This window comes from Otolemur garnettii, unplaced genomic scaffold, assembly GCF_000181295.1.
Source record: "Otolemur garnettii isolate 467f Iridium unplaced genomic scaffold, OtoGar3 scaffold00034, whole genome shotgun sequence".
Classification (NCBI taxonomy): Eukaryota; Metazoa; Chordata; class Mammalia; order Primates; family Galagidae; genus Otolemur; species Otolemur garnettii.
In genome coordinates, this window is record NW_003852429.1 from 5,543,385 (window position 1) to 5,559,643 (window position 16,259).

Sequence of the window (16,259 nt, forward strand, 5' to 3'; positions counted from 1 at the left end):
TCTGGTCTCCCCTTCCCCCATGCCCCACCATGTCACTAACTGTCATTAATTGTCTTCATATCAAAGTCAAATACATAGGATTCTTACTTCTCCATTCCTGTGATGCCTCATTAAGAATAATGTGTTCCACCTCCATCCAGGTTAGTACAAACGCTAAAAAATCTCCATCATTTTTGATGGCTGAATAATATTCCACGGTATACATATACTACAGCTTACAAATCCATTCCTGGGTTGAAAGGCATTTACGCTGTTTCCACATTTTAGCAATTGTAAATTGGGCTGCAATAAACAGCCTAGTACAAGTATCTTTATAATAAAAGGTTTTTTTCCCTTCTAGATAGATGCCCAGTAATGGGATTGCAGGATCAATTGGGAGGTCTAGGTTAAGTTCTTTAAGGTTTCTCTATACTTCCTTCCAAAAAGGTTGTATTAGTTTGCAGTTCCACCAGCAGTGCAAAAGTGTTCCTTTCTCTCCACATCCGTGCCAGCATCTGCAGTTTCGAGATTTTGTGAAATAGGCCATTCTCGCTGGGGTTAGATGATATCTCAGGGTGGTTTTAATTTGCATTTCTCTGATAATTAGGGATGATGAGCATTTTTTCATATGCTTAGTAGTCATTCATCTATTGGCTTTAGAGAAGATTCTATTCAGGTCTCTTACCCATTGATGTATGGGATTGTTGGTTTTTTTCTTGTAGATTAATTGCATAGATCCTGGTTATTAGACTTCTGTCTGATTCAAAATAAGCAAATATCCGTCCCCATTGAGTAGCTGTCTATTTGCTTTGGTTGTTGTCTCCTTGGCTGTACAGAAACTTTTCAGTTTCATTAAATCCCATCTGTTTATTATTGGTGGTGGTGTTATTGCCATGCAGTCTTCCCCATAAAGTCTTTCCCTAGGCCAATATCTCCCAGTGTTTTTCCTATTCTTTCTTTGAGAATTTTTATTGTTTCATGCCTTAAATTTAAGTCCTTTATCCATCTTGAATCAATTTTTGTAAGTGGAGAAAGGTGCAGGTCCCACTTCAGTCTTTCACATGTGGATATCCAGTTCTCCCAGCACCATTTATTAAATAGGGAGTCTTTCCCCCAGTGGATGCTCTTGTTTGGTTTATCGAAGATTAGGTGGCTAGAAGTTGTTGGTTTCATTTCCAGGTTTTCTATTCGATTCCAAATATTTATGTCTCTATTTCTGTGCCAGTACCATGCTGTCTTGATCACTATGGCTTTGTAGTACAGCCTAAAATCTGGTAAGGTGATACCCCCAGCTTTGTTTTTGTTAGTAAGAACTGCCTTAGTTATATGGGGTTTTTTCTGGTTCCATCCAAAATGCAGAATCATTATTTCCAAGTCTGGAAAGTAGGATGTTGGCATTTTAATAGAAATGGTGTTGAATCGGTAAATTACTCTGGGAAGTATAGACATTTTAACAATGTTGATTCTTCCCAGCCGTGAGCATGGTATGTTTTTCCATTTGTTGATGTCCTCTGCTAACTCCTTTTTTAGGGTTTCATAATTTTCTTTATAGAGGTCCTTCCCCTCTTTTGTTAGGTATATTCCTAAGTATTTCATTTTCTTTGGGGCTACGGTAAAGGGAATTGTGTCCTTAATTAACCTCTCATCTTGGCTATTGTTGGTGTATACAAAAGCAAATGACTGGTGGACATTGATTTTATATCCTGAGACATTACTGAATTTTTTGATGACTTCCAAGAGTCTTGTGGTTGAGTCTTTGGGGTTCTCCAGGTATAAGATCATATCATCAGCAAAAAAGGGAGAGTTTAACCTCCTCTGCTCCCATTTGGATGCCCTTTATTTTCTTGTCTTGCCTAATTGTATTGGCTAAAACTTCCAGCACAATGTTGAATAGTAATGGTGACAGAGGACAACCTTGTCTGGATCCAGTTCTAAGAGGAAAAGCTTTCAGTTTTACTCTGTTCAGTAAAATAGTAGCTGTGGGTTTGTCTTAGATAGCTTTGATCAGTTTAAGACATGTACCACCTATGCCTATACTACTCAGTGGTCTAATTAAAAAAGGATGCTGGATTTTATCAAATGCTTTTCTGCATCTATTACTATTACATCATATGACTGTTCTGCAAAAGAACACAGCAGACCAGCCTGGTTTATAGGCACAGTGGAAAAACAATGGAAGTAGAATCTTAGCTCTTAAGGTTCCAACTCCAATAGCAGGACCAGGATCAGGGAGTAACTTTGTTGGGGGTGGGGGGCAGGGGTGTATTTTAGCTCCTTTACCTGCAAAAGAAATTAAAATAAGAAAATTTCTAAAGTTCTATCGATATATGATCAATTTAAACCGCTTGGTTGTACTATAAAATTTCTTGGAAAAATAATGTTAAAAGGCATCTGGAGGCACAGCTGACAGGACTTGCTGATGTAAGAGATGTGAGAAAAGCGAGGCCTCAAAGACAGCTCCACCTAGTACCACTGGCTTCAGCAGTGGATGTGCCATTTATCAAGACAGAAAAGACAAGGGGAGAAGCATAAAGGTCAAGTTTTAAAGAAAGTCCATTTGCCACTGACAAAGCATTAATGCAGGCTTCTTAAAGCACATCTCTGCAGAACCTTTCCTCCACTTTGATTTATCCCATTGGCTTAGGGGAAAGCTCAGTCAGGAGCCCTGGGCCTGTTGTCTTAATCCTTTCCTTGCCAAAATATGTTCAACTTCATTCATTGTGGATATTTCTTCTAGAGTTGATATATTCCTGAAGTAAATGTTAAACAAGATTTTCTCTGCAGAAATTAACTTTGCAGGCAATGTTTTTTTAAACAGAGAAGTTAATGAAACTATCTGCTTTCTTTTTAATTTTCATGAACTATTAAAATAAAAATACTATGTTTTACTTAGTTTCTTGCGCTGCAATGTATTTTGGGTTTTGTTTTCGTGGTGTGTGTGTGTGTTGTGTTCACGTGCGCACTTTTATCAGTGGTTCTTAACTGGGTAATCATGCCTCTCAGGAGAGCTTTGGCAGGATGGGGAGAAAATCCTGGCCGTTTGCAGGAGAGCGGTGGGGTGCTACTGCCACCTAGTGGGTAGAGGCCAGGGATGCTGTTGAGTACCAGATGCTGCACAGGACAGTCCCCAGTTCTCTAGCTCTAAATGCCAATAACGCTGACACTGAAAAACCTTGATTGAAATGGAAAAGTGAAACAGTACCATGACATTCATAAACATTTCGTTCCCACCTTCAATACTATTAATCACTCTTCCTCTCTGTCAGGCCATGTCCTTGGGATTTTTCTGCAAACCCTTAACATTTTCCCCAGATGCTGACCAAGAATAGCATGTTCATTAATTTTATTTTTAAGCATTTCTGAGGAAGAGATAGGCTGAACACCAAAATTTACACTACCCATCCTTTTTCTGTGTACTGCTATTGCTAGGAAGTAGTTGTCCATCCAGGAAAGGCATTTGTCAGTTCCTCTTACATCTACATATGTTCATGTGACCAACTCCCATCAAGGGGCCAGGCCTTAGAATTCAAGATGTGTTTTCTACATTCATTTTCCCCTTTTCTCCAGGTCAGCACTATCCAATAGACATGATGAAAATCACACATATAATTTAAAATTTTCTAGCAGCTACATGAATAATACAAATATAAAAAGAAGAGGTAAAATACTTAAATACTACAGGTACTTAATACTAAATAGGTGAAATATTTTAATACTACATTTAACCCAATTCATCTAAAATATTATTAATCAACATGTAATCAATACAAAAATTAGTGATGAGATACATCTATGTTCTTTTTATTTTACTGTGTCTTCAAAATCTGGTATGTACTTTATACCTTATAGCACATTTCAATTCAGACCATCAGCGTTTAGTGCTCAGGAGCCAGAGTGGCAAGTGAGAACTGTACATTGAAAGCAGCCACATGGGGGGGAGAACAGCCTCTGAATCACACCCAAGACACTGACAGAGACACCACTTAGGCTTCTTCCTGGGTAAGCATGAAGCCACTGAAATTCTGGGGTTTGTTAGGGAAGCTCATGCTAACCTAATACCTAAGATCCACAGAAGACTCACGCCACTTAATCCATCACAATGTGACCTTCACAATATCTTTCTTTTTTCCCCATGAAAAACCCTCTTGTTTATTTGACTAAACAAAAATAAAATAAGCTGCATAGGAACAATTTTAAAGTCCAAAGAGACATCAACTTTATTCTAAGGCTTTAGTGGCTAATACAGCATCTCTTTGCATCTTCTAGCCTTTTCCACAGACCACAGTGATACATTAAGAAGCCTGTTAACCAACATGGGAGTTTTTAAACATTTTTACATTGTTCTTCAAACATCTGAGCAGTTATATTCCATAATGTTATTGGCCTCTCTTTACCAAATTCTCTTGCTTCCCTCTTAACAATGCCTTTTTTAGTGGCTTTTTTGTTTTTTGAGACAGGAGCTCACTCTATTGCCCAGACAAGAGTGCAGCAGCCTCATTATAGTTCACTGCAGCCTCAAACTCCTGGGTTCAAGTGATCCCTGCCTTAGCCGCCCAAGTAACTGGGACTACAGTCAATTGCCAACACACCAGCTAATTTTTCTATTTTTTGTAGAGATGGTGTCTCGCTCTTGTTCAAGCTGTCTCAAACTCTTGAGCTCAAGTGATCCTCCTGCATTGGTCTCCCAAAGTTTGAGGATTACAGGAGTGAGCCACTGTGGTTGGCCAATAATGCCATTTTATTTATTTCTGCTACACGCTATCACTTATGATTGATCTAACATGTTGTTGGCATGCTGCTTTTAAAATACATACTTCTACGTGTATCTGAACAAATGCCTCTACATTTCATTTTCCTGCCTGATTTTGTTCAAAATTATATGAATTCTAATATTTTGGTAGTTTATCTTTCAATAAGAATCTTTTTAAAATAATTACTCTACACTAAATTAGTACAGTAAAAACATTATGGTAAGAAAAAGAACTGTATTATCTTATAGCTATTAAAGACAATATAGTATTGAAATGTTAAGTTCTAATAATCTAGACAGACAATAAATTGGTTGAAATATTTTACGTTAGAAGAGTTAAATTGCATAGTATAAAGTGCTTAAAATGAAAATGTAAGAAAAATGATCTCTTAAAAATAAGAAAGAAAGAAAAACAGATGGATAATTTGAGTAGACAAAATTATCTTGGTTGCCTTTAATAAGAGAAAATATTGTCAGGAGAACTAAACTGAATGTATGTTAAGATGAATAACCCATGAATACTTTCAGCCAGTTCATGTCTTTTCTTTCAAAAGCCCTGATCCAAAAAGAGTTGACACAGCAAGCTGGAGATGGCTAGACTTAAGAAGTCCTGCTTGTTAAGGCTGGCCCTTGATTGGCATCTGGATCTTAGGTTTGAGGATAGTTTTCACTGTTCCTTGAAAGGAGAGGCTCATTCTGCCTAAATTATTTGTGCAAATATTATGGTTTTGCTAAACAGTTGCTTTCCTTTTAGGAGTTGGGAATTTTGGTGTCTGTGAGGCATATGGTGCTTATGTTGTGACATCTTAGTAACAACCATGAATACTCAGTTTCTAAAAAGCTTCCTTGGTAGGTAACAATTCACACAGGTTGTAGGATTTCCTGTGGCTTGAAGAATTAAGTTTGTCCTGAGTTACTTCACAGAAAGAGGACCCTTAAAATTCTGTACTCAATTTTCTCTTCACCCCATGTACCTACTCCCTCTGCTGGCTTTGCTTTGTATCCTTTCATTATAATAGATGAAAGGATACATCTTACATGTACTCATCGTACATGAGTACAATTAGATCCTGCATCCTATAAGCCTTCTCAGTGAATCATCAAATCTGAGGGTGCTCTTAGGGGCCCCCAACACAGGCCTATCTTTCCAACCTAAGTTAAATGTGTTACAGACTGAACAGTAGAAAAAGCAGGATAATATGTGTGCCATTCCATTGTAAAATAAAATATTTCTATTTGAACATTTCCATACTTGCTTCTATACAAACGAACACACAGATGCTCACCAGATCAATTGTTTTGGCTCTTTGTTTGGATTCATCATCACACCAGGTTTCACACCATAGCCAGTCTTGAGGAAGAGACTTAATAGCAACTTGGTAAATCATATTATTGGGAAGATCCTACAGAAAAAAAAAAAAAACAATTTAAACATAGAGGTATAGAAATCAGTCAGAGGGAAAACAGTTCAAGATGTCATTCAGACTAAACATCTTAAAAACATCCAAATCTGAGGTTTTTCTCTACTTTCAGCTTAAAACACCTAATTTGACCCAATCACCTGTGTTACCAATGAACTCATACACTGAAATTATGCCCATACCTCCCTAGACCACCCCTAGCACCAGGGACGAAGAGGGAGGCCCAAAAACTCACCACTCCAATTCCCTCCAACTAACAGTTACCACCACACTCTCCAGATTCTGAGGTGACATTTCATCTCCCCACTGGATACAAAAATTCAAGAATATTTTCACATTTCTGCATGTGTGGGGCTTTTTAAGGAAAGATTGCTGGGTACCTGAGTTAAAGGATGCTTGACTGGCAAAATGAACCTAGTAAGTTATAGACAGAAACCTCTGTGCTTAATGTGATAAATTTATTTCTAAGAATTGTTCTAGCTTGCTTCACATTATATATCTTATCATTCAGTTTGTATGAAAAGAAAAGTAACCTACGGTAGAATACATACTAGAACCTCCATAGCTGACCACCTCCCTATGATGACCACCTCCTACAGTTGATCTAATTTTCACAGACTGGACATGCGCCATATGGATGCATCAGTAGAGTAGGCCTAGTTCCTTATGTTGACCACCTCCGGATTTTGACCAATTTGTTAGCAGTCCCTTGGGTGGTCAATTTACAGAGGTTCTAGTGTAAACTGATTCATGAGAAGTGGTGAATGGCTTGACTGGTTCTAATGAACTCATACACTCTTGGAGGCCAAGAAAATGAAAAACGAGAAGATTAAAGGCAAGAATTCTGAGGTTGAGGCTTATGGAGGAACCTATGAGGGTGGTACAAACAATGTGGCAATATTTGAATGAAAAATTAAAAAATGTATTTTACTGATAAAACTTCTATGGTAAAACCACATATGTCACAGAAGAACCATGAAGATCTGCTATTATGGAAGCCAAGGGAAGTTCACAGTATCAAGAAAGGAGTGGTAGAAAACATTCAAGTTGCAAAGCGGATACATAAAAATAAGTGCTTGCTAGACACTTCTACCTAATAAAAAGACATTTGGACTTGACTGAGAGATGTTCAGTGAGCTGGTGGGGTTGGGAGCCAAAGTGCATAAGAGTAGGGGCAATAATCCCCCAAATATGGTGGTGAAGTATTAGGAGAACCCCTCACATGGTTCCTGGACTATTTAAAAAATGAGTCCTTTGTTGCCCAATTTCATAGACTTTTGCTTATATGTTAAACTAAGGGTTTCTTAAAAATAACATATTATTAGTAAGAATTACAAAAACGTATTACTCATAATCTAAATCTGGCATGTTATTGGTGTTTACTGAGGGCCCAAAGTCAGTTTCCTACTAATTGCCATATTGAAAAGACCCTATTTTGTACGTACACACACATATACTTGGAGTTTTCCTAATTTTCAAGAATGATTTTTTAAAAATATCAGTCCCTGGGCAGCATCTGTGGCTCAAAGGAATAGGGTGCCAGTCCCATATGCCAGAGGTGGCGGGTTCAAACCCAGCCCCAGCTAAAAAAAAAAAAAAAAAAAAAAAAAAATCAGTCCCTTATCAGTGTGGTCTTCAGTAAGTCATCAGTATTTTGAGCTGTAATTTCCTCCCATTTACTAGATTTTTAAACAAAAGGCCTAAGCATTCTCCATCATCTGGACCCTCTGTTACTTCCCTTACCCCATTTGCACTCCCCCCATTGTACAAGCCATACTGGTCTCCTTGATATTCCTGAAACACTTAAAGTCCATTCTCACCTTGGGATTTTTGAATGAGCTATGTTCTCTTTGGCCTGAAATACTCACAGACATCTTCATAATCAACTTTTTTTATGCCTCTGTCTGCAATTTACTCAAATGTCACTTTCATAGGTGCAAACAATTCAACTACAGACACTTACTATCTATCTACCATTCTCAACTCTCAACCACGCCTTCATGTCTTTTCTTCAAAACATTAATTACATTTACATGTTGTTTATTTTCAAATTTTATTTTCCTACTAGAATAAAAACATCATGAGCTAAAGGACCCCTGCTTTTGTTTTCTGATGGCTGGCCACAGGAGGCATTCAGCAAGTACTTGCTAAATGAATGAACAAACATGCATGGTTCTAACAAAAATAAGGAAAAAAAGAATAGGAATTATGGGCTGCAGGATATTTTGCTTCTGCTTAAATTGTCTGAAATGTTTCAGATCAGTAATTAGGAAATTAATAGGATATGAGGAAAAAGGTATCTATGAGGAGAAGGTATCAGGGTGGTGGGGGTACTGGATGAAGGGAGTTTGTCTTAAAGATGTAAGGTGAAGGGAGAGAAAGACTTCATCATGTTTAAATGAGGATAGAAGAGAGTAAAAGATGTTAACCAAATGAGATAGGGCACAGAGTAGAAATAATAGGTTTAAGAACAGAAAAGTGAGGATAAAATACTAATAGTTTAAAAAATGTTGAGCTTGAAGTGAAAAAAAATTATAGGTAAGTAGAGATATCTATTAGACATTTACATAAAGGGTAAGAGTTTGAGAAAGAAGCTTAAAGTGTAAGAATTTAAAGTTGATAAGCAGGGTGTTGGAGCTGTCTTATGTGTATGTGCAAAAATTATCCTATTAACATTTTACCTACCTGATCAAGGTTTGAAAGACTGTTTGGGTCTTGACTAAGAGCTTGGTACTGGCCTCTGAGCCTGTCACCTGCTGCAATTCTTCTGAACTTCTTGAGATCCACTACATATAAGGCACTGCAAAAATGAATACTTGTTGAAAGCCTATGTTATTTATATAGTTTTCTTTTCCCCTAGAGAATGTCTACAGGGACAGTAGTAACTGGAGATATTTTATGACCTAATAACAATTACTCCTTTCATAAATTTGCTCCATAATAGCAGATCTTGCTGGTTCTTCTCTTGACATCTGTGGTTTTCCGATAGGAATTTTATTAGTAAACTACTTTTTGAGACCAGCCTGGGCAACATAGCAAAACCCCATCTGTACAATAAATAGAAAATGGTTTATGGTTTGCATTTGTATTGTTTGCACCTATAAAAGTGACATGTGAGTAAATTGCAGATGAAGGCACAGAAATTGATTATGAATGTCTAATACTGTTTCCAAGGAGTTTGAAATTTGTTATAATTTTGGTAGGATCCATATTCTTTTAGGGTAACATTAAGATTTCTCAAGCTGTCTGTCATGAAATTCATGGCTCTACAAAAGAATAACAGCTTTGAAGACAGTTATCTTCATTTCACTATTTGATAAACCCAAGTTTAAAATTTCTGGAGTACTCAGAGGCATTTACTTGAGCCATATTACTTGAGTTTAACTCTTGGCTTAGCCTGGGCAAGTTAAACAAATATTCTCTGCCTCAGTTTCCACATCAATAAAATGGAGATTATAACAGTAACTCAAAAGGTTGTTAAAGATTTTATAAGTTAATATACATAAAGTGATTGACATGTAATAAGCACTATATTGGTTGTTCTTATATAACTTCTAAGAAAACTGAATGTTGTCATTCAATACATTATTACTTTTGAATACATACAACATTTATCGATTAGTTCATCATCTTTTTTGGGCACCCCCAAACAATTATAATAGTAATATCAAAGATTACTGGTCACAAATCACTAAAACAGATATTATAATAGTGATGAAAAAGTTTGAAATATTGAAAGAATTTCTAAAATATAACCGAGAGGCACAAAGTACGCCCATTCTGTTGGGAAAGTGGCTCTGATAGACTAGCCACAAACCTTCAATTTTTTTTTTTTAAAATCATAGCTGTGTACATTAATACAATTATGGGGTACAATGTGCTGGTTTTATATACAATTTGAAATACTTCCATCAAACTGGTTAACACAGCCTTCACTGCATTTTCTTAGTTATTGCATTAAGACATTTCAATACATTATTTATTAAATGAAAGATAAGAGAGTATGATTTTTCTTACCTGATATGGTATTTCCTTCTGAGAAGATGTGATGCCCAGTATCCTTTTTTCCAGAAACGGTATCCATCCATTTCAGTGCGGCTATCACAAAATGGAGTGTACCCATAGGGAGCGCCATCCAGATTGAAATCTCGCAGTTCTTTTAGGTCATGTCTCACAATCTAAATAATCAAAAGTGTCTTTTATAAAGACTGTAAAAGAACATGAGCCCATTGTATGGGAATTTCAAATCATCATACCCTCTTGTAGAAATATACAAAACTGCATTTTCCTCACAATGCTTTCGTGAAGTGTGAATTTACTAATTTTTTTCTCCTCTTGTCCTTACAGATTAAAGGAAACTTAAAATTTATGTTCTTGGCTTATTAACAGTGATCTTACTGACAGTAAGAATATTTCTAAGCAAATATTTTATATAACATATAATACATTTGGGGAAGGAGTTCAATGTTATATAAGTGCATAGCTTTTTGTTTCTCATTATATGAACAATTCAAAATCATTTCTTATGCTAAAGCACCATTATGGTATATAGGCAAATATTAGTTTGAATCATAAGGAAAAATCTCTTGATTATTCCAAAAAGTTATAATGAAATAATGTATGCTGCATATTTTTAATTGAGTCAAGCCTGTTGGGAAAACTAACTGTGTATAAGCAGGGGAAGGTAAGAGAAAGAAAAATATTGATAGTACATTTAGTAATACTTACTTTGTCATCTATACTTGCCTATTTTCTTAGTTTTTATTATTAATTATAATTATTCATATTTGCTAATTTGGAACATAGTATACAACTAATAATAGAGTTTAGAATATAAATAAGTCATAAGATTTAAATTTTTTCCTACAAAAATTCTAATTCTAATTAATTCTAATATTAATTTATAATATATGGAAGGTGTCAAAATGTACACACATTTTTTTTTTTTTTTTTTGAGACAGAGCCTCAAGCTGTCCCCGTGGGCAGAGTGCCGTGGCATTACAGCTCACAGCAACCTCCAACTCCTGGGCTCAAGCGAGTCTCCTGCCTCCGCCTCCCAAGTAGCTGGGACCACAGGTGCCCGCCACAACGCCCGGCTATTTTTTGGTTGCAGCCGTCATTGTTGTTTGGCGGGTCCGGGCTGGGGATTCAAACCCGCCACCTTAGGTGTATGTGGCTGGCGCCATAGCTGGTTGAGCTATAGGTGCCGAACCATACACACATTTTAAGAAAGGAAAAAACTATATTAAGATTGTAATGCTCAACATATACCAATAACAAAAGATATATACAAGTCAGATTTGACTTCTACAATTATGAGGTGTTCTAACTATGTCTATAATAGATAACAGATAATACATAGATAACATCACTTATAATGTGTATACATTTTTCTGCATCCCAATAAACTTCTATTTATCTATCTACTTACTTAAAGACAAGGTCTCACTCTGTTGCTTAGGCTACAGTACAGTGGAACATCATAGCTCACCATAATCTTAGTCTTCCAGGCTCAAATGATACTCTTGCCTCAGCCTCCTGAGACTATGGGTGTATGTCACACTGTTTGACTACGTTTTTCTATTTACTGTAGAGATGGGGTTTTGCTATGCTGCCAGGCTGATCTCAAATTCCCAGCTTTAAGTGATTCTCCCATCTTAGCCTCCCTAAATGCTAGCATTACAGGTGTGAGCCATTACTCCCTGCTATATCTTAATTTCATATTACTGTTTTTAAAAGTTGTGTACATTTAAAAAAATTCTTTTCACTAATGCTTAAAAAAGCCATGTAAGGACTTTGGTATATACACATTTTGAAAGCTGAGGGCTAATTTTTTTTTTTTTTTTAGCCAAATTTAGAACATTCTTTTCCTTTTGGTTATTGGCTGAATGACAAAAGATACTGCTGAAGGTGGAAGAATGGGAGTTGTATGTAACTGCTAACTTCTGTAGCAAGAAGAAATTCCTAATTATAAACAAATGGTTTATATTCATAAGAACTCATGTAACTCCTCTTAGTATGACTAATGTAAGTTTTGTTTTACTTTTAATCCCCACACTTAACAACTACTACTTCAGAGAGAAGTCTTCCATGTCATAAATACTAAATGGCACTTCTTAAAATGCCTTCAATTTTCTCCTAGAATTCTGACAGCTTGTTTTTAGAGATATTTTGGTTATGTATCACAATCATGTCATAAATGTTTACGTAGGGCAGCAACAATGATAATAAATACAAGCAACATAAATTTATTCCTTAAGATAGACATGAAAGAAGTTTGAGTTCAACTAAAAACAATAATCTTATTACCTGGTCAGCATCAACAAAAATGATTTTATCTACTGCTAGTGGAAAAAGGACATCAAGAAAAAGAATTTTGTAACCCCAAATAATCCTTTGTTTTTCAGTCTGTGGATGAAGCCAGCGGGGCCACTTATATTGGACTAGTTCATACTGGAATCCATATTCCTTAGCCATGTAAGGAATTATCTCCTAAAAAGATACACATACACAAAATCAAATAATATATAGTTTTGTTTTAGACCAAAACATTAACATTTAAAAAGTCAGAATTTATTATAAATTGTTACAAAGTAGTTGGTAAAATGTCTACTACTTCTATAACTTATTAATGAGAAATATGAAAATGCTGATGAATAGAAAAACGTTAAGTATAGAAAACTTTATTAATTTAATGTCACTAAAAATAAGTCACTATATTAATTAGCAAGCTTATTAAAGAAGACAAATGTTGCTATACTTTTATTACTAATGTTTGACTTCAGGAAATTTGACTCTGGAAAGAAATGCCTTTGGATCTTGGAGCACCTTTATATCAAACAATTTATGACTAGGGCAACATATTCATTGGTCAGAGATGCAAAGATTGAAATGTACAAAAAACACAATGCTTTGAAACGGATAAATTAGATTCTCTATAAGAGTTTTAAGAGTTTCATGTTTAGGATAGATGACTACCTAATGCAAGGATCAAAAATACAAGGTAGACTTGGCACCTACAGCACAGTGGTTATGGTGCCAACTGTATGCATTGAGGCTGGAGGGTTTGAACCCGGCCTGGGGCAGCTAAACAACAATAACAACGGCAACAACAACAACAAAATATCTGGGCGTTGTGGTGGGCACCTGTAGTCCCCACTACTTGAGAGGCTGAGGCAAGAGAATTGCTTAAGTCCAAGAGTTTGAGGTTGCTGTGAGCTGTGACACCATGGCACTCTACCCAGGGTGACATAATGAGACTCTGTCTCAAATAAAAAAAAATAAAAATAAAATAAAAATACAAGGTGGTTATTATTCTCTGAATATTTGATATCTAATTCAGTGTCTTACAGCATTAGAAACAGCTTACTCCCTGTTTAAAGCAGAACTAGCTAATAAAACATTGTTGGCTAAGTTTGGTTCAAGAGTTCAAAGAAAGGATGGTAAAAAGGTAGGGAAAGGTAGGTTAGCAAATACAAAATTTGCTTCCCCCCTTGATTCTTATCTGCAAGTAGTTGCTGGTTATATGCTTGGTGTCATTATTTTCCTTGCTTTTTAAAACAATATAGATTTAAAATCTGCTTTTTAACATAAGCATCAATTTTATCTGTGAATTAAAATGTTGAAATTATGGCTAGAATAGTTGCTGGGAATCACTACTTTGGTTTTGTAATAAAACATTAGGAGAAACTAGAAATACATTTTCTTTCTTCTTTTTTCAATAAATATGTATTAAAAATATTCACTGAACATTAACTATGTGTCAGGCACTGTTTAGACCCCAAGTATATATTAGTGAACAAAAGAAATACAAATTATGGCCTTCATGAGGCTTACATTTTAGAAGTAGATAAGCCAAAAATAAAACTGTTAAATTATCTCCAGAAAACAGTCTATGGAGAAAAATGAAAAGGGAAAGAGAACACAGTGATAGATAAGAGGGGATTATAATTTGCACAGTGTAGTCAGGAAAACATTACTCCTAAGTATAATTTTAGCAAATATTTGAAGAGAGGCAATATTTCCAATATCAGAGGGAACAGATCTTGAGGACCAGCAATTTCTGTACCTAGTTGCTAGTTACATTGTGTCTGAAGCTGCAAAAATTCATCAAAACTACACTTTATGATTTGTGCACTTTTTTGTGTATGTACTTCACCAGGAAGTTTTCAAAAGAGATTTTGAGGGAAGGAAACAAATTAAAAAAAGAAAGAAAATACTACTTTAGAAATGATATTACTTTTGATCATATAGTAGAACAAGACTTTATGCAGACATAGCACTATTTTTCTAGTGAATAATATCCTTTCCTGCTGAAAGAATGTTTAGATTGTATTATCTCAATTATGCAGAGTTAAACTCCCTTATACAATGTTTTGCTAATACTAAAATTTAGCAACAAAATAGAATAACATGTTAAAGATTCAGTAACAAAATAGTATAATTTCTATATTTATGGGTTCTTTTTCAGTTTTTTGTTTATTGTCAAATGGGCACAGGTGAAGGCACTGTTAGTGGTGGTAGGGGAGATGAGCTTCTATGTAAGGGATAAGTACCTGGGCTTTGAGTTCAGAATGCTTGAGTTTAAGGCTCAGTTATGTTTCTATTTACCCGTTTTACGTCAGGCCTGTGCAATAAAGGATGAAGCTTGCCCTTGCTCTTAGGAGGTAACCTCCACACTTGGAATGTCCAGTCTGATAAGAATGTTTTTATTTACTTGCAGACTTCGGTAATACCCAAAGTCTGTGACTATGCTAACAATGTGACTTACAGTGAGGATCTTGGGCTACGAGGCATGAGCTTAACCTCTGAAGGGGCTAGCTAGATGCTAAGGTCAGCCATGAAGGCTGTCAGCCAGGTCCACATCACTCACCCCCAGTAAAAACTCCAGACACGGCAAGTTTGAATGAGCTTCCTTGGTCAGCAATATTCTCTGAGTACTGTCACAGGCTGTTACTGGGAAGAATAAGTACTATTCACAAGGCTTACTGAGAGAGGTTAACTGCTGACTCCACATCTTATTTCCCCTGCACTCTATCCTATGAGCCTCTTCCTTTCACTGAGTTTATTTGGTATCCTTTCACTGTAATAAACTGCAACTGTGGGTATAACTGCTTTTTTGAGTTCTGTGAATCCTTCTAGCTAATTACTAAACCCAACAGTGGTCTTAGATACATACCTTCCAACTGTGCAGGCCAGTTATGTAATTTCTGAGTCTTGGTTTTCTTACCACATGAGATTGTTATGAAGAACTGAATAATGTTGGTAAAGTACAATTAAAGCGTGATTAGCTATTTTTACTTCTACTTTTACCTTGGCTTTCAATCTAGAATAAAAGGACTCCTTTCAAATGCTGAATGAGACCCTAAACTCCATGGAATCTGATTATTTCTTAGTGAGAACAGGAAGAAACAAAGCATATTTTGTGGTAGGGGTGAGGGGCTGAGTAAAGGGTAACATGCTGGCCACTTAAAAATTTCTACATATAAAACGCCTCAGAGTAAGGTACCCAGACTACCACAGTAATCAATGTGCTGCACAAACACAAAAGAGCTTTGTTGTTTTCAGTACTATGAAACTATTTTCTATAATAAAGTTTTCATATTTTCTTGATGTTACTACTGTTCTTGCCTATCTTTGCAAAAATATGACAGAATCCAATTCTCAGAATTTACTATTCAGATTGTAACTACATTATAAAAAGAATAATATACTTACTTTAAATGTTGGTGATAGATAATTTTTTAGAAACCAGAATTTCACTGGTGTTTTGGTGTTACGTAAAACAGAAAGCATCATAATTCTGTATAAAAGAATATTAAACACAATGTAAGTTAATATTAACAGGAGTTCATGCTGTTTTTAAAAAAGCTTTTCAATATTTAAAGGAGAATTATAAGTTTTTCACTGTGAAATGTGGAGAAATAAACTAAAATATCTTAAAATATTGTCATTGATCAAGTGTGTAACATATAATAATGGAAATACAGTAGAACCTGCATAGTTGACCACCTCCCTACATGGACCACCTCCTTAAGTTGACCTAATTTTCATAGACTGGACATACACCACATGTGTGTATCAGTACAGCAGGCCTAGCTCCTTATGTT

The 16,259-nt window shown here is 35.8% G+C and overlaps 1 protein-coding gene across 1 annotated transcript in view; it reads right to left on the reverse strand.

Annotated features, from left to right (window-relative positions):
• The window catches only part of UGGT2 (UDP-glucose glycoprotein glucosyltransferase 2), a 191,992-nt gene that overhangs the window by 6,193 nt on the left and 169,540 nt on the right, over positions 1-16,259 (reverse strand). The window contains exons 33-37 of the mRNA XM_003789625.3: positions 15,868-15,952; positions 12,460-12,642; positions 10,168-10,328; positions 8,836-8,950; positions 6,016-6,132 (exon numbers count right to left, since the gene is read on the reverse strand). Of these exons, the coding sequence (XP_003789673.1) occupies positions 6,016-6,132; positions 8,836-8,950; positions 10,168-10,328; positions 12,460-12,642; positions 15,868-15,952 (661 nt within the window). The remainder of the gene's footprint in view (positions 1-6,015; positions 6,133-8,835; positions 8,951-10,167; positions 10,329-12,459; positions 12,643-15,867; positions 15,953-16,259) is intronic.